The 25930-nt window shown below is 28.1% G+C and overlaps 1 protein-coding gene across 1 annotated transcript in view; it reads left to right on the top strand.

Annotated features, from left to right (window-relative positions):
- LOC132926356 (zeta-sarcoglycan) overlaps positions 1 to 15639 on the top strand; it is a 132109-nt gene extending 116470 nt beyond the window's left edge. The window contains exons 4-9 of the mRNA XM_060990708.1: positions 26 to 479; positions 8304 to 8493; positions 9470 to 9592; positions 10462 to 10534; positions 11223 to 11346; positions 13179 to 15639. Of these exons, the coding sequence (XP_060846691.1) occupies positions 26 to 479; positions 8304 to 8493; positions 9470 to 9592; positions 10462 to 10534; positions 11223 to 11346; positions 13179 to 13457 (1243 nt within the window). The 3' untranslated portion in view covers positions 13458 to 15639. The remainder of the gene's footprint in view (positions 1 to 25; positions 480 to 8303; positions 8494 to 9469; positions 9593 to 10461; positions 10535 to 11222; positions 11347 to 13178) is intronic.
- The last annotated feature ends 10291 nt before the right edge of the window (positions 15640 to 25930 follow it).

The raw sequence follows: 25930 nt of genomic DNA, 5'->3' as shown, positions 1-25930 counted from the left end.
CGATTTCATGGTTTTTGGGACACAGGAGGACCGGCACGGCAACCGTGATGGACGACTACGACTACGGTAACGGTAACGACGGCGACGGGAACGCCACGGCAGTCGGCGGCGGTCACAGACAGTGGCCCACGTCGTCCGCGGACATCGTCGAGTACGATTCGTCGGCGGTCGCGGACACGCCAACGCCGCAGCAACAGCAACAGTTTCTACTACCTCACAACCAGCAACAGCAACACCACCAGCACCTACAGCAGACGAACGCTTTTCAGCAGAAGTCCGGCGCCGCGGTGTCCGCGCACGACCCGAACGTCCGTCGCGCTGCACAAGTCGACAGACATTTATCGGCCGGCAAGAGGCCCAAGTCCCCGTCCAAGTGGAAGACACACGCTCTGTACGTGTTTCTCGCTTGCCTGCTGGCCGTCGTCGTCGTCAACCTCACGCTCACGCTCTGGTTCATCCGAGTCACGCAGTTCACGTCGGTAATTATAAAATATATATCTCATGACTTTATGACGGGAATATAAACATTTTGCGGGGTAACCCCGTACCACACTACTCCACACATCTAAACTTTAGATACGTCTTATAACTCATAAACTATACTCGCCCTAAATTCGATTTTTATATATCGAAATACTCGGAAAATTTCTCTGCTTTGGAATATAAAATTAAAACTCTATGTTTTCATTCAAAAAAATAAAAAACTTAAAAATAAATTAAGGATAAAATATCATTTTTTTTAATAAAAACGTTGTTTTTTAACAACTTGAAACTGTGTAAAAATTAAAATTTTTGAATATATGCATAATTTAAGCACAACAATGGGGTGAGCATGCTTAAAAAATCACCTTGTATGAAAATCGACTGAGATGACTATAATATTTTAAAAACTAATTTTTTCAAAATTATTAACCGAACCATTCGGTAAATTTTCTAACGATCTTTACAAGTAAATTTATCGTACATAATATACGCGTATATCAACTTTACTGTAGTTCAAACTAGTCAATTAATTGTTTCTTACTATTGATTTTAAAAGCACGAATGTATTTCGATTAAATTACGATTGAATTACGCAAATGTATAATCACCTAAAATCTATAGCATGCGCTTTTGATTAGATATTTTTTTAATTTTTTTTAATAAAACTTACCGTTATCCGGATTCTCTTCACTTCTCTTAAATTATAATTACTAAAATCATGTAGAAGTTCCTTCATAGAGAGAACTCTTCACTCGGTCACTCTTGTAATTGTATTCCTCCTCCCCTACTACCTATGCCCCCCCAACTATTTGACTTATTTATAACAAATTGTGTAATATAAAAAATGAATTAACTTCTTTTTAACTAAGTTAAGTCAACATTTTTATCTATTTACTAACTTAACAATGTTCTAGTCAAATGTATAAATAATAAATTGATTAGTTATACCACTTACCATTAATTTAAAACTTAACGTTTCTAGTGTAGATTAATCTCAATTTACTCAAGTCATTTTTAATCCATTTTATTCCTTTGCATACGCTTACATATCGAAAAATATAATTTATTTTATAATTTTTGTTCCCATTTTACACTTCGTATTTATATATACGAGTACATTACCGTGAGAACTTTGCCCAATTCATATTATTAATATTATTATACAAAAATAAAATAAAATTTTTTAACAATTATGTAGACTGTAGAGCATGAAGCGAAACCTAATTTTAAAAAGAATTTGAATATATTCGACTATTTTGTAAGTTATTGTAGATTATACAATAGAAGGTACCTATAAATATTTATATACTATTTAGAAATTACATAGGATATAATTATTATCATAATGATAAAAAAAAAAAAAATTCTACTTCACTTAAAAATAAGACTAATAAACTTAAATATTTGTTCAAAATTAAATTATGTTTATTTTAAATAATTGAATTGACAATATTTTTTATCTAACATTTGTGTAACACTATTCCTAAACCATATTTATATTGGATTATACTGTAAGTTTATGTCTGAAATGTAAAATTTAAAATATTCTTGAATAATATTTGAAAAATTTTCTTTTTTCAATCATAGATTTCATATATTTAATGCAATCATTCAATAAATATATACAAATAAAAATGATAACAACGAATTTTCATAATACTTGATATAGTCGCATTACTAAGGCAAAATTATTATTAACTTTACACTGCACTCTGTAGTACTATACTTACTCAAAACTGTGTGTTAGCATCTTACACTAAGTGTATCCCACTAAACTACTCTAAAACAGTTTAGTCACCCTTACAGTTTGTTGAGTCCTATCAAAGTTTATTTTATATTACCTTCTTTATATGCTTATGCGAAAATATATTAAGTACAGTTTTTCGTAAGTAATTGAGGTTTTTCATACAGTACGTTTTATTCAAACTTTCACGTCTGAACATGCTTTCTTATTTTATTATTTTACAATATATTTTAAACTAATAATAATTGATTAATATTTATATTATGACATTTCTTGCCAAATTAGATACATGTAATTGTAGCTTTTATACGTGGAAAATCATATTGCATATATTGTGCATAAACTTAAAATTACGTATAGTTATTTCATTTAAATCCATTATCTGAAAATATTACAATTTCCACAATATCATACATTTAGACATATAGTCATCATGAATCTGGCTTAGTGGTGCTAAGTACTCAAATATTACAACAATTTAATAGTAGTACTCACATAGTTAAATACCTATATATATATATATATTAGATAGTTTCATATATTTAATTGTGTATTGTTGATGACCATTAATTATTTTGGTGCGTATGCAATTTTTATTTTCAGAAAATTTAAGATACACTCTCCATTATTTATTTTATTTTTTTCACTATGTGTCCTACTTGAAATTAATACCGTTGATTTTATAAATATTTCTTACTCCAAACGTTTAAAATGTATGTAATAAATTATAAAAGTGACGTATGATGAGATGGTATTTGTATAATATTAATTATGCACTACAACTTTAAAATTCATCTTTAAACAGATTAAACCATTTCTTGCCCAAAAGCTAACTTATCCATTTAAAATTTAGACAGCAGCGCAATGCTGACAACTAAAACCGTCGTACAATCGACCGAAATAGTGGTAAATTATAAGTACCTATGCTATGTAATAAATTTGAATGTACCCGTTTATATATATATATTTATTTTAAATTAAAAATGAACGCCGGTGCGGTACCGTAATCGTAAAACAAAGTGTGTATAACGTTGGTATAATGATCGCAGCGGTATCCTTACGTTTTTTGATTACCCACATTACGCCTATTCCGTATAATGCCATGGAATATTTTCAACCCTTCTTGATTTGTTGACAAAACGCGTCTTTGAGCCGAAATATTCGAATATAATATTATATCCTCGATAAATAGTAAATTATATCATGTGACATGCTGCAATGCTATGAATTAAATGCACTAAGAAAATTGTGTTGCAATTGCTGTACGTAACGTATTCTTCACAAATAGATGCGTTAAAATCTGCATACAATACTGTTCCAGTTATAAAAAAATAGTATTCCTAACGAGCAGTGAAACGTTTCTATGGAACTTACCAAGTTCCAAAAACATTGGTGAAACGTTGTATGTCATGGTTTATTTTTTTAGTTTTTTAATAGATGTGTTTATTCATGACAAAATATACCAACTATGGATTGAAAAACCACAAAATATGTAAAACCACGCACTTGAAAGTTTTAAAAACGTATAACATAATATAAACTTTTAATAAAATTAAAAAAACTTTTATAAAGAATTATAAATAAAAATATTTTGAATAAATATTTCCTGAACTAGTCTTATTGTAACTTGTAAGTATTATACCTACAACTGTGTTTTGAGTTGACAATTAAAAGCATTACGTAGTATTGTTTATCCGTATTTTTATATATTAGAAAACGCTTTTGATGTCAACAACGACTTGCAAATAACTTGTCTTCGGAAATGAAAGTCAAATTGTTATTGAAATTAGCGTTTATAGAAAATAATGATACTTAAAGTAGTATTTGTGAGATGAAAAATAAATTTAACATTTAAAAATTTACATAATTGTTTATTGTTTTGCTTGATACTTATCTGTTATAACTAGCTATAGTAAGGCCAATGATTTTTTTTCAAATAGCAATTAAAAACCTGTCATTGTTCAACTGATTTCGGTTGGAAAAATGTTGGTACTTATATCATTGAAGAACGTTTATTATATAAAAAAATATTTTTGTTGTATTCTACATTAAAGATGTCATTTAACTTCATTTTTAAAATAAGATTATATTTTTTTAAGTTTTTAATTAATAATATGTGCAATATGTTGTAAAATATTTCAACTTATGAAAAAATAATTTTTTATGAGTAATTTATATGATTTGCATATATTTTATGTTTAGGTGAACAGAGTTAGTGGCAAAAAAGGTAACTTCCAAAATTGTAATGGTAAAATGTATAACGTTAATAAATAGTAAAAATTATAATTTTATCAAAAACATTCGTTAGTTGGTGCTTACATAAAAAAAATTTCAATAACGTTAATATTTTTGTAATAATAAGTGTACTTTGAAAAAAAACTATTTATCGTTATGTATATTTAGGTTCACACTTTTGGTGCACTATAATTCTAGTCAATTAAATACAAATAATAATGTACCTAAGATAATATTATAATTAATATTGCGTGTGTGACTAAGAGTTAATTCACCCGTTAGGTTCTTTTACACAATTATTGTTGAATAATTGTTATTGAAATGAACACGTCGTATTATGAAACGGACGTGTGTAAATTACTGTCGTTGGTAGACAGCTGAGAGGTGTCTTCCGGCGACAGCTACCACATAATAGTAATATATTGTCCTCGGCATTCAAACACTGTTGTCAAATGTTCAAGGTTCGCAACATTATATTATTATTATATTTACTGGTTAAATATGAACACGGTATACCAAATCATTGAACAGAAATAGAACAGTATTATCTATTATATAGTAATGGATAAGTTTCTTTTAAAGAGCAACAAAGTAACTCAAATACTTACTCAATACTTTACTCATTGCCTCATTTGCCTCAAAGCCAAATTATTGTGGTCACACCATTTTAAATTTCTAATAACATAAACTCTAGATGAATACTTTTTTATTTATTTATACTTGGTCAGTACAAGTATAAAAAAATGTTTAAATAATATTATATTACATACGGTAATAATTTGAAAAAATCAGATTTCAAAACAGCATGATGTAAAAAAAAAAATTGTCGTCGGGGATTATAATATTATGTCTCGCAAAATGTAATTTGTTTCCTAGGTTATAGGTCACGCGTACTATAGAGGCGTGCCGACACGATGTGAAAACATAAATTTATAATTTTCAACACGACGATAATAATAATTATATTGTTGCAATTCAAATAAAATATTAAAATATTTTTTGTTCGGCGAGTCGAGGAAATCGTTTATCCCGTTCCACTAAATGTTTCGTATTCGACATAATTATTATATGCACTTAGCTACCAGCTATAATATAATGCGTATGTATTACAGAAAGAGTTGCCGCGACAGTTGAACACGTCGGAAAACCCATTTTTTAAAAGCTTCGGTTATTTTATTCGCGCTCCTTGTAATATATATATAAATCCATTAAATCATAATAGGAGTACAATACAGAGACTAAAGCGTATTAACACCTGTTCTCCAGCAGTACGGCGGCTTCGGTTCGTGTATAAAATGTTAATACGAAATATTGCTCGTATGGACTGAAATATTTATTTTGTCTTTGCCGCGCTGAATTTTTGAAATTAATCTTAAACCTATACCGTACGTATAGTTAACAAGCGCACCAACAGGCCGTTACGAGCCGAACTTTTCGAGTTAGTGTAAACTTTGACAAGTAATTTCCCTGCATAATATGTTTCACGATTTCACGTGTAACGTATATATATATATTGTATGATACCGTATTATTATATACGTTTTCTCCGTATAATTTCGTGTAAGATAAATCATCACCGCGTAGTGAATATTAATAAATTACAAATAATATGAATTATAATATTTTCGAAACATGATCCACAACAATTTATCGTGAAACGTGTGTATACATAAAAATTAGGGAAACAATCATGTATTTAATAAACATGAAATGAAAGATTTTTTGTTTTAAAACTAAAAATTACCAACCCAGTATATTTTATTTTAGTACGCATTTAGAGTTTGGTAATTTTTCATTTTTTTTTTAGTGGCGCTACCAGGTTCTCTTCTCTATTTAGTGGAATGGCAATTCGAGCCTTCCAACTCCACCGAGACCAATTTTCGCGTATACTCAAATTATTAAGCCATTGAGCAGTCTTTTCTGAATGTGTTAAACCGAAAACAACATTTTACTGATTTAGTAAATTTTACTCAATAATATGTATTGAATTAATTGAAGAGAAACATGTGAATTCGTGCAATTCAATCACTCCACAATGATACATATATATATTATATAATATATACCTACTTGCACGTTAGAAACGCGTGACCGTAATTGTCACGGAGGACTGAATGGTCGTCGCGAATGTCGTCAAACGAAAGGGATTCGTGTAATCATATTTCGGAACTTGGCGATGGCGAATATTTTAACGAGAACGCGTGAAATATATCGTGGCGGCAAGAGGGTCACTTGCATTAAAAACGTACGCGTGATTTATGATACGTGCTGTTATCATTGTTGTTATTATTTCCATTATAATAACATAATATACTTAGCTACTTGCATAGACGATAACATAATATATTTTATAGATAAACCGGCCACGTAACGCGTGAGGTGGTGGTGGTTGCGGTGCCGTCGTTGTCGATGACACGTATAATATTATAACTATAAACATGTAATTTTGATATCTTTAAACTTCATATTGTTATTGTTGTTGTGTTGCTTGAAACTAATGGGACACGAAAAAGAATAGAAGATCGTACAGGCGTTCGTCGAGAACAATTTTTAGATTTAAAAATATTTTTCGTTTTTTAGAGCATTCTACAATTTTTGTCGATTAAAATTTTTTTTTTTAATTTTGGTGCTAAAAACTTTTTATAAATCAGTATTTTTTATTCCTACATATCCGTACACCGTCAAAATCGAAATAACGAGCAGCTCAAAGGCAACTATAGTATTAAAAGTACGAAATTCCCTGTTTAATAATCTGTACCTATTCTGTTTAGAAACCATATAATCTATACCTTCTATAATCTATATCATAATACCTAATGACATCTTAAATCTTCCTCTTAAAGCATTTAAAAAAAGAATTTTTTTATGGTTATTAGATGTAAATGATATTATATGATAAATAATAAATTGTTATACTATATATTATAAATATGTTAATGTTAGTTAATTTATGTGCACTCTCATGTTTTTTTGTCTCAATTATTCTTTGCTTATTGTATTATTATGTTATTATGTTATATTATTTTCAAAACATGTTAATATAGGAACTCCTAGGCTCCCACACGAGTCTTCTCAGTGGGGGGCAGTATTTCATTATATGAAATTAAAGTTAAATAAATAAATAAATATTGATGCGCAACAATACTCATCACTCGTCAGTCGTCAGTAGATACTTGTCATTATAAATTATAAATTATAAGACCATGAATGTTACAAACACTTCAAACAGGTTCTGAAAACGTAAAAATTCAAATGTATTCAAAAGAAACAGCTTGTCTGTCGACCGTTTTCCATTAAATGACAATTTCGGCTTTTAATTTTAGCATATTATATGATTAGACATATTTGGCAGACAAAAATCACAACTGAATTTTAGTATTAAGAATTATTTAATATTTGTTTAATATGAGTATTGTTTATATTTTATTCTTTACGAATATGTATACACTGAATATAGATATATTTTTATTTATAATCAAAAACCTATTATTACTATAGGTACAAGTATTATGTTTTGATAAACGATGAATACATATCTAAAATTAATATGTAATTTAATAACTATAATTTATAAGTAGACACACATTTATTTATAAAATATTAAAAATAAGTAGAAGACATTCATTTATCAATTTAATTTATTATTTTATTTAATACGCGGTTAATAGTTAATACAGAGGTGTAAAGTTGGCATTAAAATCTTTTTTTCAAAACATATAACAATTTTTAATACTTACCCCGAAATTAGCAATCTCCCTCCCCCCTCCCATCATCTAAATATGCACTGTTTTAATGTACAAGAAAATATTATTTATACTAACTCACGTATTTTACGATACAGGAGGGCATAGGATCTATGAAGATCACACATGGTGGCCTCCGGCTATCCGGCCGGACATTGGTCACCAACCGGCTGGTGGCGTCGGCGATACGCTCACGGGCCGGACGTCCTCTTCTCATCGAATCCACTGCTAACATCACGTTGACTGCTCGAAATTCGCAGGGACGTCTGGTGAACAGTCTCAAATTGAGTGAGTATTATACAGTATACAATATACATCCATACCGTATTATATAACTTACCTACGCGCTGTGTATAAATCAGTCCTGTGATGTAAGAAATTATTGGCATTCGCACGCTAGCTGAGATTTTTTATTAAACCATATTTTGGTACTAACCAAAAATATTATTCATATATTCTTATTATTATTTAAAGAGACATTTGATTTATTTTTATTCCATTCATCTGATGTTATATTCGATACAATCAGTTTAGGTTAGGTGAAGTAAGTCAATATTTTAATTTCACACGATAATTACAAATGTCTACATAATATATCAATAAAAGTCTTAATTAAGTTAAAATGATATTAGTCGTGCTCAATAACTAATGGTTACTATATATTTAACTTAGAACACTTTTCCAATATTTTAGCTTCAAGGGCACTGAGTTATAAAATATAATATTGGTCCCCGGTTATTCGGTTATTGATAGAACGCTACATCTGCATGTGCTGTCTCCACCTTAAATACATTCAATATCGCAAATTTGCGTTCAGAAGAACTAAATAGAATCCTTCAGTATTAGAATGAATCGACCTAAAGGTTAAAGATTAGAACATTATTAGTGATAAAGCGTTGAATTTGTTTCGATGTTTTAATTTTTAAACAAGATGATCCATTTATGATCCAAGTATGTAAAATATTACAAATTTAAAAATAAATGTTCTTATCTAGTTAAAAAAATACTGAAATATCGAGAAAAAAACTTAATCACTGATAATATTCTAACCTTTAACTTTAATAATTGGTCAACCCGTTCTAATATTGAAACAAACAACATAATATAATGGATTCTACTGCATTTTAATTTATTAAGTTGTATGCATGTAAGACGTTGACAACGCATGTGAATATGGCATCCTCCAGAGCGCTATTTAGTATTTTCACAAATGTATATTATAGTAATAAATAAAAGTGATGATTTATTTTGATCACCTGTATAGCTAAAGATGGTTTGGAGTGCGCACAAGCGAACGTTTTCAGGGTGACTGATACACGTGGCGAAACACTGTTTTCAGCCGATCGAAGTAAGGTGATAGTCGGCGCTCAAGAACTTCGAGTAACGGGTAACGTAGAAAATATTATTATTAACTTAGCGTAAATTTGCTGTGTATGGTCGTAATAATAAAAATATATTTTGTGGATAATTTAGCAGAACAGAACGTTACACAGAAACTATAAAGCACATTGTAATGGTGTAAATCGGTTAAATGTTCTGAGGGCTCAAGTCTCCAACGATATTATTTTAAAAATGTATATAACCACCTACCTACCATTTATAAAGTTGGAATAACGTTGAAATTATTTTATTGATTGTCACACTATCGTTAATACCAAATCTAATGTTCTCAATTTAACTTACTAAAAAGCTGTTTAATTTATACATTAAAAGCTTGTAAAAAATCCAAACATGAATAATTACATTTTTAAATGTTTAATAAACTTTTTTCAATATTAAAATATTTACTTAATAATAATAATTAAAATAACAATCAAAACCATTGAATTACATTTTTATCAATAATTTGGTTTACTTATGTTCATAGACTAGGGATAATAAATACTACAACAATCCTAAATTCTAGCTCTAAAAATTTGCGGCCTAAAATGTTTAGAAACATTAAAATAAAATTATTATTTTAAATAGACATTTTTAAAATGAATATTGTGTAATATTTTTCAATAACCTTCAAATAATATTAAAATAGTAAAAAAATATTGTTAAATTTAGTAATAAACAATATTTATTATTTATTTTATACTTAGAAATGGGTGAAAAATAAAATAATACATAGTTGAAATTCTTCATGAATTCTTCAAGCAATTGTAAATTTTTAAAATAGCAACCAAATTTTTGAAAGTGAAAATCATCCTGCAGTGGTGCAGTATACTTATATTATGTTTCTACAACCATAATAAGTTCTTCTTCTTACAGGTTCTGGTGGCGCTGTGTTTCAAGGCAGTGTCCAAACACCAGTGGTCCGTGCCGACCCTCGGCACGACTTAAGGTGAGAAAATTTATCAAAAAAATCCATACGTATATAGAATGTATCATGTGAACGCAACAGTTTTACATCAAACTAAGTGTAAATTTTTTATATATTTTTTTATTTTATTATCAACTGAAATACCTAATCTACATACAAACAATTATTATTACCATATTAAAATTAAAATCGATGTATTAAAAAAATATATCAAATACTTAGATATCAATCCTAAATAGCTAACACAACAAAATAATCTTGTTTAAATAATATAATATTTCATTTCAATAATAACTTGTCTAATAATATGTTTCTATTTATTTGCCATATTGTTTAAAACTTCTGTTAAAACAAACAAATCAAACACTGAGAAATAACCAAAAAAATATATCATCTAGATCCGATGATAATTTACTTATTTTTAACAAACTAGTAAAAGTGTAATAACTATAATACAAGTGTAAATTACATATTTTGAGTTAAAATTTTAATTTATCTTAATATTATTCAGTGAAAATTGTTCATATAAAAATATATGGCTATACCTACTGACTACTGAATTTCGTCATATTTTAGTTATGATGTATTATTATAATACTGTAGGTACTGTTCATCAATGTTCGTTTCGCTAGTAAATTATTATAATAATTCTTGTGTCGGTGTAATATGTTATTTCTTCGTAAAATATATTATTATAATATATATTTAGGTTAGAGTCAGCGTCCCGGAGACTCGAGCTGAGCGGTCCCCAAGGAGTGACTATCGAGTCCAGGGCCGGTGACATAACCGTATCGTGTCTGATGGACGTCAAGCTGCAGTCAATAGCCGGAGCGGTGTGTATTTATTTTTTTTTTTACCTCGTTAGAATTCTTATACAACAATTTATTATCTTTCTAGTATATAAAATATCTCTACAAGAGATTACTACCTAATTTTAATTATTAAATAAACTTATTGAAAATATCATAATTTAATAATAGGTAATAATATATATATATACTTTACTTAAATATCTAGAAGACATAATAATCGAAAAACATTATTGTTTATCGTAAGATTATATTTTTCTCGGCGACTTGCTAAATCATGAATTTGATTTTGGTTGAATTAAAAAATAGAAATTCATTTCAAAATAATATGAAATGTTATGAAGTATTTCCAATTTTATTTTTCTAATTTTCCTTAGGACTTATTATGATTTATGGAGTAAAGGAAAGTTTCCTTATACTTAAGTTAAACTGTCTTTATTAAATACACTTTGAAAAAAGGCAAAAAAATATACCTACAGTAATCATATTGGTTTTATTTTGATAAAAATTACATTCATGGGTCAATTGATTTTATTAACTTACCTATTCCAAACACAAGTTTTTATATTAACACTAATCCATTGGAACGTTGTCAACAATATTATACTATTATTATAATTTTATACTAGGGTTAATCTTGTGATGTGTCCATTAATTACACAGATTAATTTTTTTTTTGCCACAATACTAAAGATAAATAACAATTATTGGATGTAAATGCTAATTATTTACCTAATAAATAATATTCGCTACCCGCCTTTACAAACGTATAGTATAAAAAATATTTTCAATATAGCCATTATTGTAATGTTAACTGTAAAGTTAGAATGAATAATGAATAGACCTATTATTGACTATTATAAGAATATTATGTGTGTTTTGAGAATATAATTTTGACGATACTTAAATTTTTACCTGAGTTATGAATATTTAAAATATTAGAATTTCAATATACTCATAAATTAATTACAAATTATAAAATCATAAAAAAACATAACGTAAAAACACAGATAATGTCCTTACCATCAAATTTAATAAAAGGTAAATTCACTCTAATAATTAAAGCTAACAAGACAAAATTAGTTCTGTTTAACACATATTTTCTACATTTCTAAGAAGAAGAAAATACAAGCATGTTAAACGTCCTTTTGAGCGTTTATTGTTCGAGACAGATTATGCATTTAGCGTACAGACTAATTCCTGGGGAATTTCTAGGGAATGTCAACGGTTTCAACGTGAATCCGGAATTATACGGAACCATGTAGGTTTTAATAACTATTTATATATAAACATAATTCAACAAATTACATTTTTGCATACATCACGAATCCATATATAAGGTTTTAAATGAAATGTTACTATCACATTGAAACACATTTATAAACAATAATATATTATTATAACGTAAAAACCGTTTTGTACAACAAACGATTCTATATCCATTATCCATATTATTACGAGTATTATTATTATTATTATTATTATTCTATATTATTGCATGTATGTATAAAATATACAATAATATAGAGTTATACTTATATAAGAAATTATATATAGTTAAACACACACGAGTACCTATGTGACTAGTCTGTATTATCAAAAAAATAATGATTGACAAATACTGTCATTTTTAATTATTTTAAGTATTCCTAGAAGTTCCAACCCTACATATAAGATATTAATTACCATATTATAGCTTATTTTTCCATATTCCGGGATGTCAAAACCACAAAACCGCGGTGAATTTGGCATACATCGGAGATTTTTTCGCGTTCCCCCGCATTTGATTAATTCATCACTGCCAGCAACAATTAATGATTACATTATAACATTGCATTGCATTAATCATGTTATAGATACAAATCGACGCAGCCAAGGTGTTTCTCAAGGGACTGAAGACGGTGAAGACTACGTCTTCAGCCAATATGGCAGCGGCGGCCGCGGCGATGTCTGCAGACGGGGACGGCGGCAAGTCGACTGCACAGCAGAATTCCATCGGCAGCACGAAAAAAAGAGGTGCCGAGGACAAGTTGCCCAGCGTGTACCAGCTGTGCGTGTGCGGCAACGGCAAAGTGTTCATGTCGCCACCAGACGGTCAGTGCGCGGCCGACAACGAGAGTCTGGTTTGCCGGTGAACGACCGGTACGTACCGCGGATATACCGTGGTCGCGGTTTCGGCCCGTCAGGCAAGTCGCCAACCGCACCTATTACAATATCACCAAACGCGTAATCGTACCTATATATATATATATATACACATTATATTATAAATATTAGCTACGACATTATACGTCATTATTAAGTTTTTATTCCAATATATTCTATTGGCGCGATTGCCGCGTTCGATCGTACATAAACCCTAACCATGTTTAGTGTAGAAGAATATTGTTATAGTCTCCGTCTGTTTCCAAATATTTTAACCAACGATGATGAACCGTTATTTTCGACTCGAAAATAATAATATCATCGTATTGTTATATTACATACGATCTATCTGTGTCCGCTTCGTATAATATTCATATTATCCAAAATATGTTACGCGCGCATAAAAAGACAAAATAAATTCGATTGATTTCGATAGTATAAATATTATAAAAAAATAAAAATAAAACATTATCTATAGTGCCTATAGAAGCTCGTCTGAACTGTAGTCAAGATCTAACGTCTTCGTCGGTTAATTGTACACATATTATATTATATAATTGTCTACTAGGTATGTAAACTTGTATAAAAGCTATACTATATATTATACGCTTTATACGTAATAGATATCTTTTCCTTTTCCTTATCATTTTTTTTTTTTTTTTTTTATGACGACTGAAGACATATTTGAAACGCTTATTAGTTCGTCAAAAGACCAAGTCCAAAAAATTCTTAGATAGCTTATAATAGGTATATTTCTATGGTTATCATATTATTATTATAATAGCCTGTTATGTACACGATTATTTTGTATATCGTTATATAACTACATCGACCAAATAATAAAAAAATCGCGTATACGCAGCGTACTACGTGTTTATATATTGGTTATTATTATTATGAATCATGATATTATTACATAAAAATATATCTTGTGTGTTATTATACTTATTATTAATAAATAAATAAATTATAATAGTTTGTTGTCATCGTTGAACGCGATAAATACGTCATATTATGTTTCTCATGTGTCTGTTGTTTTATTCCGGACGATGATAATTTATGTATATTGTAACTATAAAATATAGAAATATAATACAGCAGTCGCCGTTTGTTGGACTCACAGCTGATCCCAATTTACAAGTACATAGGAAAAAAAATCGTCTATTGAAATCACTACACTGGTTAATTATGGGACATTATATATTTTTAAGGACAAAATACCACATTATTTAGACCATTTAATCGATTTTATCGCATATAATTTTGAAGATTAATATTATTTCATGAATTCGTCATAAACAAGAAGGGATTCGTTTTTCATAGTACTTTTTTTTACTTAATTTCAAATTATTTACTTATTTAAATAATCTATGTATATATTTTCAAAAATGTTATGTTTTCGAACTAACATTTTTGAAAAAAAACAATCTTTTTTACTTCGTGGATGACAAATTTTACATATTAAATACAATATTTTATAACTGTATAGATAAATGTAATTGTTTAATTACGATTTATAATGCATAATATTTATATCTTTTTATTCTTGGACCATTCATGTTATTGCCTTGGTCGGTTAATGGACTACTCTGGTCCGAAACTGAGTTCAATAAGCGGTTACTGACGACTAGAGCGTATTATATATTATGTGACATAATATTATTGCTGTTTCGCCGTAAATGTATTTTTTTTTCTATTTCGGCCGTTGTCGTCATAAAATATTTATATTGTAGGGCTTTTATTTAAATAACTATCATTGTATGATTACATTTTATTTACATTAGGCACTTGAAGTTTTGCGCCACAAGTCTATATAATATAATATAATATATTACGTAATATACTTGGGCAATTTGCAAATATTATTATTATTATTATTACTTTTATTTCTATATTGTTAATATTTAAAACCACGTCATGTGTACATAATAATAATATTATATAATGATTAACTGATTTGTGACGTGTCCTCGAAATGTTATGCCTAATATTATTGTTCGCGTGGATTGTTGACGCTCGTGCGTATTGTTTTCCGTCGTGTAGGTATTAAATATTTACAAAATTATATAGCTATTATATAGCTAGGTAATATACTTATACGTACTATACTTGTTTTGTGTTTTACGTGTTTATTATAAAACGAAAAAATAAATTGATTGAGATCATACACTACTACTTTGTTTATATTTTTGTTATTATATGTTTGGTCTTTATAGTGAATAGGAGCCTCAAAATGTATATATTATATATATTATGTGAATTGATAGATAAAAATAATTGATCAAGTAATATATTGAAAATGAAAAACTTTTTTCTACTCACTAATTCATGTATCTCAATAAAATAATTAAACGAAAATAGCTCGTTATTGATGTCATTAATCCATTCGTACAACTGGCAGTCAATGGATGTTCACAAAATACCAAATATTTATGATATTAAATTTTCCTCAATTATTAATATAATTTTTGAGTACATAAATATTTTATACCAAATGTATAATATTATATACTCGTACATTTTAACTGGAATTTTATTTGACCAATTATTTTTACTTACATGTCGCTAATATGACTACCTACGCAATAACCAAAATTGTTGACAATGCCAATAATTTTATTTTTAAAATCAACGGTAAAAAGTCTAATACTTTAGATCCTTGTTAACTTGAAGAGTAAATATTTTGTACAGCAATAGTATATTTTAATACCGTAACTCAAATAATTTTTACGATATCACAGCACGTGTAAATCATCAAAAACGTATAATAAGTAAGTACAATATTATTATCAATGATACTATAATTTTATCGTTCATATACGTTATATACATATATAATACAAAATATGGTGTCGTATAAGATTATGTATCGCGTATAACACCTCACTATAAAATGGCAACGAACAAATGGCACAAAGCAGGTTGACTTATAATAGCTAGTGCAGTAGAATATCACTGAGTACCAACATGCGTTTCATGACTTTTTTTTCTATGGGTACCTATTGAACTAGACTACAACTACGAATAATATGATGAATAAATAATATGGAAATCCCATATGATATTTATATATCATTTTATATTTTTTGCAATGTGGTTTGCTTATAAAATGAGCGACGGACATAAGAAAGCTCAACTTGAAAATTGTTATGAAACAGATAAATTGCATGAAAAATTGTAGGGAAATATTCGAGGATATGGAAAGATTGAATGCAGTGTTGGTAATTGAACTTAAATTAAAATCGAAATTAATAGACGTAAATATTAAATATACGATATTATGTTTGACTGTTTAAGATATAATTGTTTTGTAAATTATATATAACTTTAAATAACACAAAATATTTGTATCAACACAAGAAATATTTAAATCAGTATTTTCAAAGTCGAAGACCGCCATTCAGAGTATAACATCCGTTTATTTAAATATTATTATTAGAAAACACGTATGTCCGTATAGGATATCCGACTTTTAAACCAAGATATGTGTGTTGAGAATCAGAGTACATATACAATCAGGTACGTGACAAATATTAACTGAATTCAATCATTACCGGTCTCGCCGATCGTACTTTATTCGAGATCGGAACTCGTCGCATGGCGTAGATAAATGCATTTTACACAAGAATTTACATAGAAATAAACCTGTCTGTTCACAGTCACTTATGCTATATGGTCAAATATATAAGATTGATTATATTTATATATTATAAAAAAGATGGGACGAACAATTTTGGCTAAACTTCAAATAAAATAACTGTAAATATTTTTTTTTTAGGAATCATTATATTTTAGATATAGATATTTTGGAGGTAATAGCTCATGCTCCTGTTTGACAAAGAGTATTGCTACTTTGCTAGAAAAAGTGACGATTTTGTAACTTCATAATAATTACACGGTTACACTGTAAGTATAGTAGAAAACGGTTCATAAGGCCATGTTTATTTCTGATAATATTGTTCGTCAGCACTCGATCTACAACGAAAATTTTAGTTTATACAATTGATTTAATATAAAACTGTACAAATACTCTTTTATATTTTTTTTGTGTACTTACAGATGTTTAATTATATAAATAATTAAATTAGAACAGGGCCATCTTCTAAAAACAGGACAAATAAATGCAGCTGCTAAAAGGTTATCCATGATAACACAGGAAAATTATGCTAAAAAGAGATAAGTTAAATTAAACAAAATGTGTGATAGGTAACTTATAACTCAATGCCTTAGAATATACGTAAATACTTATTGACAAGCAAGTATAAGGTTAAAATGTAATATTGTGTTTAAACTAACTCCGAGGGTTTCATTTTTTTGTGATTTTTTGGGATGGGCTTTATTAATTATTGTCCACAACCTAGAACCATAGTATAACTATAGTCATTCGTTATTCAAGTAAAATTTTATTTATAAAATATAATTTATTTTTTTGTTATCGTGCACAATAAAATAATATTGATTATAATATGCAGGTTACAAATAATATAAAACGATTAATATTATATTAATCTGGTAAACACTAGCTGTAGTATCACCAGAAAATCAAATTTATTTTATAAATTTAAGTTAATTTTAGTTAAGTAATACTTATTTATCCTACAAGTAGTACAAGTATCTTATAATTTGTAAGAGATCTCTGGGATTGTCTCACACCTGGATGAAAGTTTAAGCTGAGCCATGGTACAGTGACAATACATGGATGTTAGATGCCAACACTCTGGTGAATACCACAGGACATATTGGAAATCTACACAGAGTGTGCACCGTAATGACATTATACTGGTTGAGTGGGGCGAGGAGGTAGCACGCGCGCGCGACGAGCCAATTTCACGGGCCACTGGGCACCGGCCGTGCAATAACAATAACGGTGGCGATATTTCTTTTCCTAGTTTTTTTCTTACTCATATACATAATTGACGGGTACATCCGTGGGAATATTCACAAGTGGGCACGATCGCAATCGTCATCCCTTCTGTTCCCAACCCATCTATCCATACTATCCTTCTTCAGCTGTTTTCTACTTTTACTTTTTAATCTAATTGTAAATATTATGTAATTTATTAGAGATTCTGGTCATAAAAAAATATATATAATATTAATAGATGAACAATTAAAATTTTAATTTTTCAATATTTGAGAAAAAGGACTTATTAGAGGAAATATTGTATTGGTTTATCATGGACACGAATTTTAAAAATATTTAACTTAATTTAGGATACTTAATACAAAATTAACTTGAAATTAACACATTATGCAAGTACATATTTAAGTTCGATATGAAATATAAGTAATGTTTAATTTGTGTAGATGCACGTTTTCAGTTATTAGTTTTAATATAAATTCGTTAACGTCCACCCTCGTATATATTATATTATAAATTATCATTGAACTGATCCAAGTGACTTAATATGCCAAAAATGTATTTTGGTAGGTGGATGAATTATTATTTAAAAGTATATTAAAACGTTACATTAACGTGTCGCTTATTTCATAATATTTTTAACAGTTAACCATTAAAAATGACTAATGTTAAGTATAAATTTCAAACAATGAAAAAAATTGATTCTAAAAATTTTAAATAACATACAAATATACTTTAGGTAAGTACATCATAATAATATTGTAATGCATGAATATTATATTATATCGTTTTTAATGGTATATGACTACTAATGATTTCAATATGTCGATCTAAACATTTTTTTTTTTTTATAAATCAAATGTTTTCTATTTAATACGATTATTATTTTATTTTATTTTATTATTATCGTAATGCTATTGTAAAATACACGATACAGAGATGTATTGAAAATGCCTATCTTAAACGCCGTGTGAAATCATAATAAATTTTTTGCTATTGACGTACAGACTTGGATACTTCTTAAGAAATTATTTTATTTAATTTTATTTATTTGATGGTGTATTATTCTCAGTTTTCGCTCAAAACTGACAAATTTTGTATAAAAAACAACTTATTTTATAATCGTCACTATATTGTCACAACAATACAAAGGGTATGGTTAGGCTTATTGGTTCATTGGTTAATTGAAATCAATCTAGCATAATAGTATTTATTGTTTTCATACAAATATAGAACCAATTATCAGATTATCTATCCATATACTTTTCATCTGTACATTTTTGAGAATATAATAGTTATCTCACAAAAAACGTACGCAATGAAAACAAATTGTAAAAATAAATTATCGTAAACGATTTAAAAATATGTTTTTTCTACTTAATTTTATCATAAATAAATCAAAAAGATAATTTTAAACCTATTTATTATAATATATTTAAGTCATATTATATTATGAGTTATAATATACGGCATTATGGTTAGTATTTGACATCCGAGTCATTTTTTAATGTATTGACAGTAGTTTGGGAATGCGTACCCGGATAAAATTTAAGGAAATTATAAGATGATATTATATATTTTATTTACTTTCCAGTAGTTAGGCAGATTCGAACAGAATGAAGACTACCTAATTATATATATTATATACTATAAAAATACAAAACATAAGGTTTCATATTATAATGGTTAAAATTTACTGATAAACTATATTTCCTATTTAAATTAAGATTATGGTAATAATATTATAAATCTGTGTTGTATATATTATAATATATGTATATAAGCGGCTTTGTCTTGACTGACAGAGATTCTACGTAAAGCCTAAACTATAGAATAGTTAAAAACTTGAAATTTTGGCTACACTTTGGATTTATAATAAATTACGCGAAATACGCGTAATAAAGAGGGATCCACACAAGGATTTTTTGGTGTGCAAAAAACGATTATTATTGTATTAATACAAGGTTATTAATTTATTATTTTGTTCATTAGTTATAGAAAATAAAATAGCTAGTATAATTGAATACATTTTACACCTGTATTTTATAATTGGTCAAAACCACCTATTTAACATTGTACTCAACACCACATAATATTATATTTGTGCAACTATCATCGCATTTTGTTTTGTTTGATTACCGTTCGGTTGTTTAAGGGTTTTATCTCAATTCTCAACAATAAATTCACCATCATGGCTCACGGGCTGCAGTAAATGTCTGAATTTTGTGTTTCATTATTTGGATATAAATTATAAGATACTTTTTTTTAAGTTTTGTACATCATTATACCAAGTATTAAACAACGAATTGCACAAAGTTTGAGTCTTATAATATCTTTCATTCTTAACCGGCCACAAATTTCACGGAAACATCCATTTATACTATATATTTATAAAACTAAAAGTTCAACTCTAATAAATATAAATGATTGACATACCACACTAAATCTAATGACTTCTGCAGCTTTAATCTCATGTATATCCAAATTAACCGTAAGTGTGTAATACAAATATATCATACACAATCTATCTACTGAGAGAGCCACATTTAAATTTTAATATTTTGACATACACTTATTATTATTTATGTGAAACATTATTATCATGTAATTTGTATGCTCTCTAATCTCTCTTTCTCTCTCTCTAGCATATAAATCTTAGATATAAGGTACAGAGTATCGTGTGCGATCATCAACAGTAGTAGTGGTGTTGGCGATTCTTGAAAGGTTTCTTATATATTATTATTATATACGTTGAACGAGGTTCGAGATATCGTATAGAAAAACGGTGGGCGAAAAAACGGCGTCGGCATGTAGGCGTATCGCCACACGTATCGCGGACGTACACACGCCGCAGTCGTCGTCTTTTCTCCGATGCATTATTATTATTATTATTATTATATCGTACACGCGTCGTAATCCTCTTTTTCAAACCCGCGACAAAGCGCTGCCACCACTAACGCTCCTATCTCGGACTCACAGCGATATCCGTAGCCACATCCCACCCATCATCTTCTTCTATCAACCCCGGTTACCACAGCCGCCGCCGTCAATAGTCTTCGACCTCACGCACTTGGTGTACTTGTATTTTATAATATACAGTGTGAGTCTTTCATCACAAACCAGAAATAAATATCTTTGAAAAGACTTTATGTAACCTTACATAATTCGATATCCTATCAAAAGTATTTTTTTTTAACATATTTTCACTACAAATCAATATACACTATTCTACGGTACCTATATTGCCTAATATTGATTTAAAAGTTAATAGTAATATATAATATATATAGGTTTATACTATTATAATAATTAAATATAAATAATTTTAATAAATATTTTTTTGGCCAAAATTAAATCAATCTGCTACCTTAAAGCTGAAAAATAAATCACTTAAATAGAAATACTATAAAATATACTTAGTGATTATTTAGAATCACAAAACGCCTTTGCTAAGGACCGTTTTTTGTATGTAATGATTTATCAATAAATTCAAATTAAATACACTCATTAAGTTACTTACTTAATAACGATGTACACTCAACACTTACCATTTTGTTACTGATTATTTAAAAAAATTCTGAACATTTTCACTTTTGACTTCTCTCGGTGCCAACTGGATACACTTTTCTAATAGAAAATATATTGAAGTTGAGTATCTATGAGTTTGTCTACTATTAAACGTAAATATATAGACATAAACCCTATTAAATTGTTAAATTATTTTCGCTCAGAATCCAAAATATATTGACACATAGCTATTTCAAAAGGTAAGGCATAGACTTAGATTAGAAGAGATATATATAGTTTTAGCTTATACGCAATGAATAATAATAATATACGTTTTTCCCATACATATATAATTGGATCTACCTAATCAGTACATATGAGTTTCAAAAATAAAAAAATTCTAAACACTTTTAACATTAATCTGAAAAAAAATTATAGTAAATAAGAATTTTTACGTAAAACCAATTTCAAATAAAAAATTAATATTATTTTTTGTTATATAAATCAGAAATAAATTAATCTAGACTTAAAGTTCACCAAATATTTATAATAGCATTGACTAGATGTGACTTAATTTTCAATGCGGTGTGTTATTTATTAGACATTTTAAATTTTTGATTTTCTTATTTTTATTTAAAATTATGTATGATGGAAATATGTTTGTTTTTGTGAAAAATGCTTGAAAATTCAATTTAAAGTTCACCAAAAATTGTTCTTATTCCAATTATTAAAAAATATCAACAAAAAACATAGTCACAATTTTCAATTAAGATTTTTAGGAAATGTATCAAAAAACATAAAATTACACTTGTTTTATTTTCAATACTCTTATTAGTTAATTATTAATTAATATAGATAATTATCCATAGTGATAACTGATAAGCAATATAGTGGGTGCTTGTTTTTCGTTCACTATCAACACCACCAAGTGGTATTATATTATAGATTCAATCAATAATTATAATTTATAATTATCATATCACATTAGTTGGATGATCTTAAAATTTCCAAATATTTCAAATATAAATTATTGAACTGTTACTTTCGTTTAATACTACTTCGGTTCCTGCAATTTCTAGAATCATCGCATTTGCTTCAACGACAAGAATAAGTTGAAACAACAAAGGAGCTAAAAGATATCGTACAACATCTATGCACCTATTCAGTTTCCTTTGATCATCAACTCTTCCTTTGCCGTGTAGCAAGATGACACTGTATAATTGTATAAATACGAGTTCCGAATAAACTCTCGATCGTTAACAAAATACATTACGTTACTTACGTCTTAAACTGTTGAACGGGTCGTTATTCCACGCAATAACATTGTCACCGCCCGCCTTTCTGTCAAGTCCATTCAAAAGTAATTTTAAACTTAATTTTATGACTTATAAGTTATAATAATATAATAATATATAAAATTATAAACCATTATCCCGCACGTCACACGGTGACATAACACATCGTCATTTAAATGCTTAATTTATATTCCCAGTTTTATCGTTAGCTAATATCTCGAATTTACCTAGTTTAATAAATATTTTATCAAACATGATCTACGGTTCTTTTTACATTTTACTACATATTTACTCACCACTTCATATCCAATGTGAAAATCAACGTACGTCACAGAAGAATTTATAATAAATCAAAATTGCCAATATTAAAAGGTCATTACACAGACGGTGACACGTTTATGTATGTAACAGCGACTTTTTTACTTTAGTTGTACGTCGTTTAGTTTATATTGTTTCATTTCGACTCGCCTCACGTCTATTCAATATTGATGATGTCGTCTTGCTCGACACACACAAACTGAAATATATCAGTATTGTATATAAACATGTATAAAATACGTGGACTAAACAACGGAAAGCCCGGAAAAACAAACCCTCATCGAGTACCATATCACCAAGGCCGATTCCGACGCCCATAAATAAATAGTTCTAACAGGAACTATATACTAGTGGACTAGGTATACCTCTACGTTTAGAGACAATCAACCAGAGGGACGTCACCGTTGTCATTATTATTGTTTCGTCTTCGTTTGTTCCGCATTCATCGTAACTAACTTCTCTTTTATACACGTATATATTATATATTTACGCGAATAAATGTATAGGTTACAATTACTTGTACCACGACGATGACGTATACAATACAAATCATGACCCTCTTTGGTATAAATAGTCCTACATAGTATGTGTATAGGTATCTACTGCAGTTGAAAAGAGGTCATGTTGTCGGAAGGGATGAACAGATAGTAAAAAACGAAATGAAAAAAAAAAACAAATTATTTCGTATAACGTTATATACTATTATTATTGTGTCATTGTACAATGAATATACAGAACAGAAGGCCATGTAATTACAAATATCCTCCTCTCTGCTCCAAATAAAAAATGATCAATGTTTAGACCTCAGACGAGAGTGTAAGTTATATAGAGTATTATAGAATATTGTTATAATTATTATTTTATGTCAACTCATAAATTATTTTATTATTATTTATTATAAAATTATGTCTCTATTTTCACTATGCTTATTTGAGTCAAATGATACATAAATGTTTATAATATTTGTATAATGCCTTTCAGTATTGAGTATTTACTTTTTCGCCCTTTATTAGCAAAAAAAAAAACACTAGAGTTTGATAACACTAATATTATTAATATAGTTAATATATCATAATTTTAAATAAATAATAATTATCAAACAGCATTAAGTAATAAAAATCGAAAAAATTACTTAGTTAAATATTAATTGTTGAATGTATTTCATCAATGAATGTGTTACTGTAATAAAGTCGTTAAGTTTAAATTGTACGATAGATTAAAACAATTCGGAACCAGATGATCATCTGCAAGCTTATGCTTCTAAAAACTATTATTTTATTGTATATTACTAATAAGGAATCTGCCCCCTGCTCACTTCGTTTACAAATCCCTTGGGTGGTCAAGAGTTTAAGACTACCCACTTCGGCCCATGCAATCATCCCTGGGGCTTGCCCCTGTGGCTCACCTCCTTGCATCTTGAAATTTAATATCTGTAATTTGAAATATTTAAAAATGAAATATGTAGAAGACAAAAATAAAATATACAAAACTTTTTTAAACGCGTTTTATAACTATTAAGTTAATAATAATTAATATTATATATTTATTTTTGGCAATTTCCTTACATGGAAGATAATAGAGATATATTTTCTATTGGTATTATTTATTTTTATTTAATGTGTGCTAAACTGCCTAAAATACCTATGTTTTTTCTAAAACTAAATTGCTCATAGTAATAATAATGTATATTATATATAGCACTAAAGTTGTGAAAAGTTAAGTCTCTAAAAATATTTTTTTTTGAATTAACTAGTCATTATTTTTTATCTAAATATTCAAATTTGTGGAACTTGAAACGTCTGTAAAAAAGGATATTGCATATCTAATTTTAATACTTTAGAGTTCTCAATTAATGTAGAACTTAGTAATAAATTTAAAAAAAAAACTTAAGCTATATTTAATTTAAAAATATAATTATATATTTTTTTTAAGTTTTTTACTAAACATATTGAAAGTCAGCATAAAGTAAGAATATTAAATTATAATATTATAGTGTAGTAGGTACTATAAATCACAGTCACGTGTACCTATAACCGCGTTAACTGTATGGTCTATAATAGGGTAACTATATACATTCCGTTTAAAATAGGATTGTCATTCTTTCGAGCATTATTCCCTTGTCCCGACAAACTTCGAAGCTATTTTGGACGTTTTTTGAGGATAATTCTATTTTAATCCCATTATCTTCATATTATTATATGTACCTACATAAAAGAAAAAAACTTGTCAAAACAGTACGATTTTTACAGTTTTATATTGAATTAATAAAAATCTTTACTTAATCAAAAATTAATATATTATAACAATAATGGTTTTTATCTAATGAGTGGCAAGTGACAAACAGACAACCTATACAATATTATAGAAGATAAACATATTTTTTGAGTCAGTTGCGTATTTACAGGAGGAGGGTGGATCCTTTGACCTTCATGACATTTTGTTATACTTTTTTCAAGGAAATATATTATATTTATAAATTAAT

Source organism: Rhopalosiphum padi, chromosome 3 (assembly GCF_020882245.1).
Source record: "Rhopalosiphum padi isolate XX-2018 chromosome 3, ASM2088224v1, whole genome shotgun sequence".
NCBI classification, from domain to species: Eukaryota; Metazoa; Arthropoda; class Insecta; order Hemiptera; family Aphididae; genus Rhopalosiphum; species Rhopalosiphum padi.
Note: the sequence above shows the minus strand (reverse complement) of the source record. Positions and strands in the feature narration are given on the sequence as shown.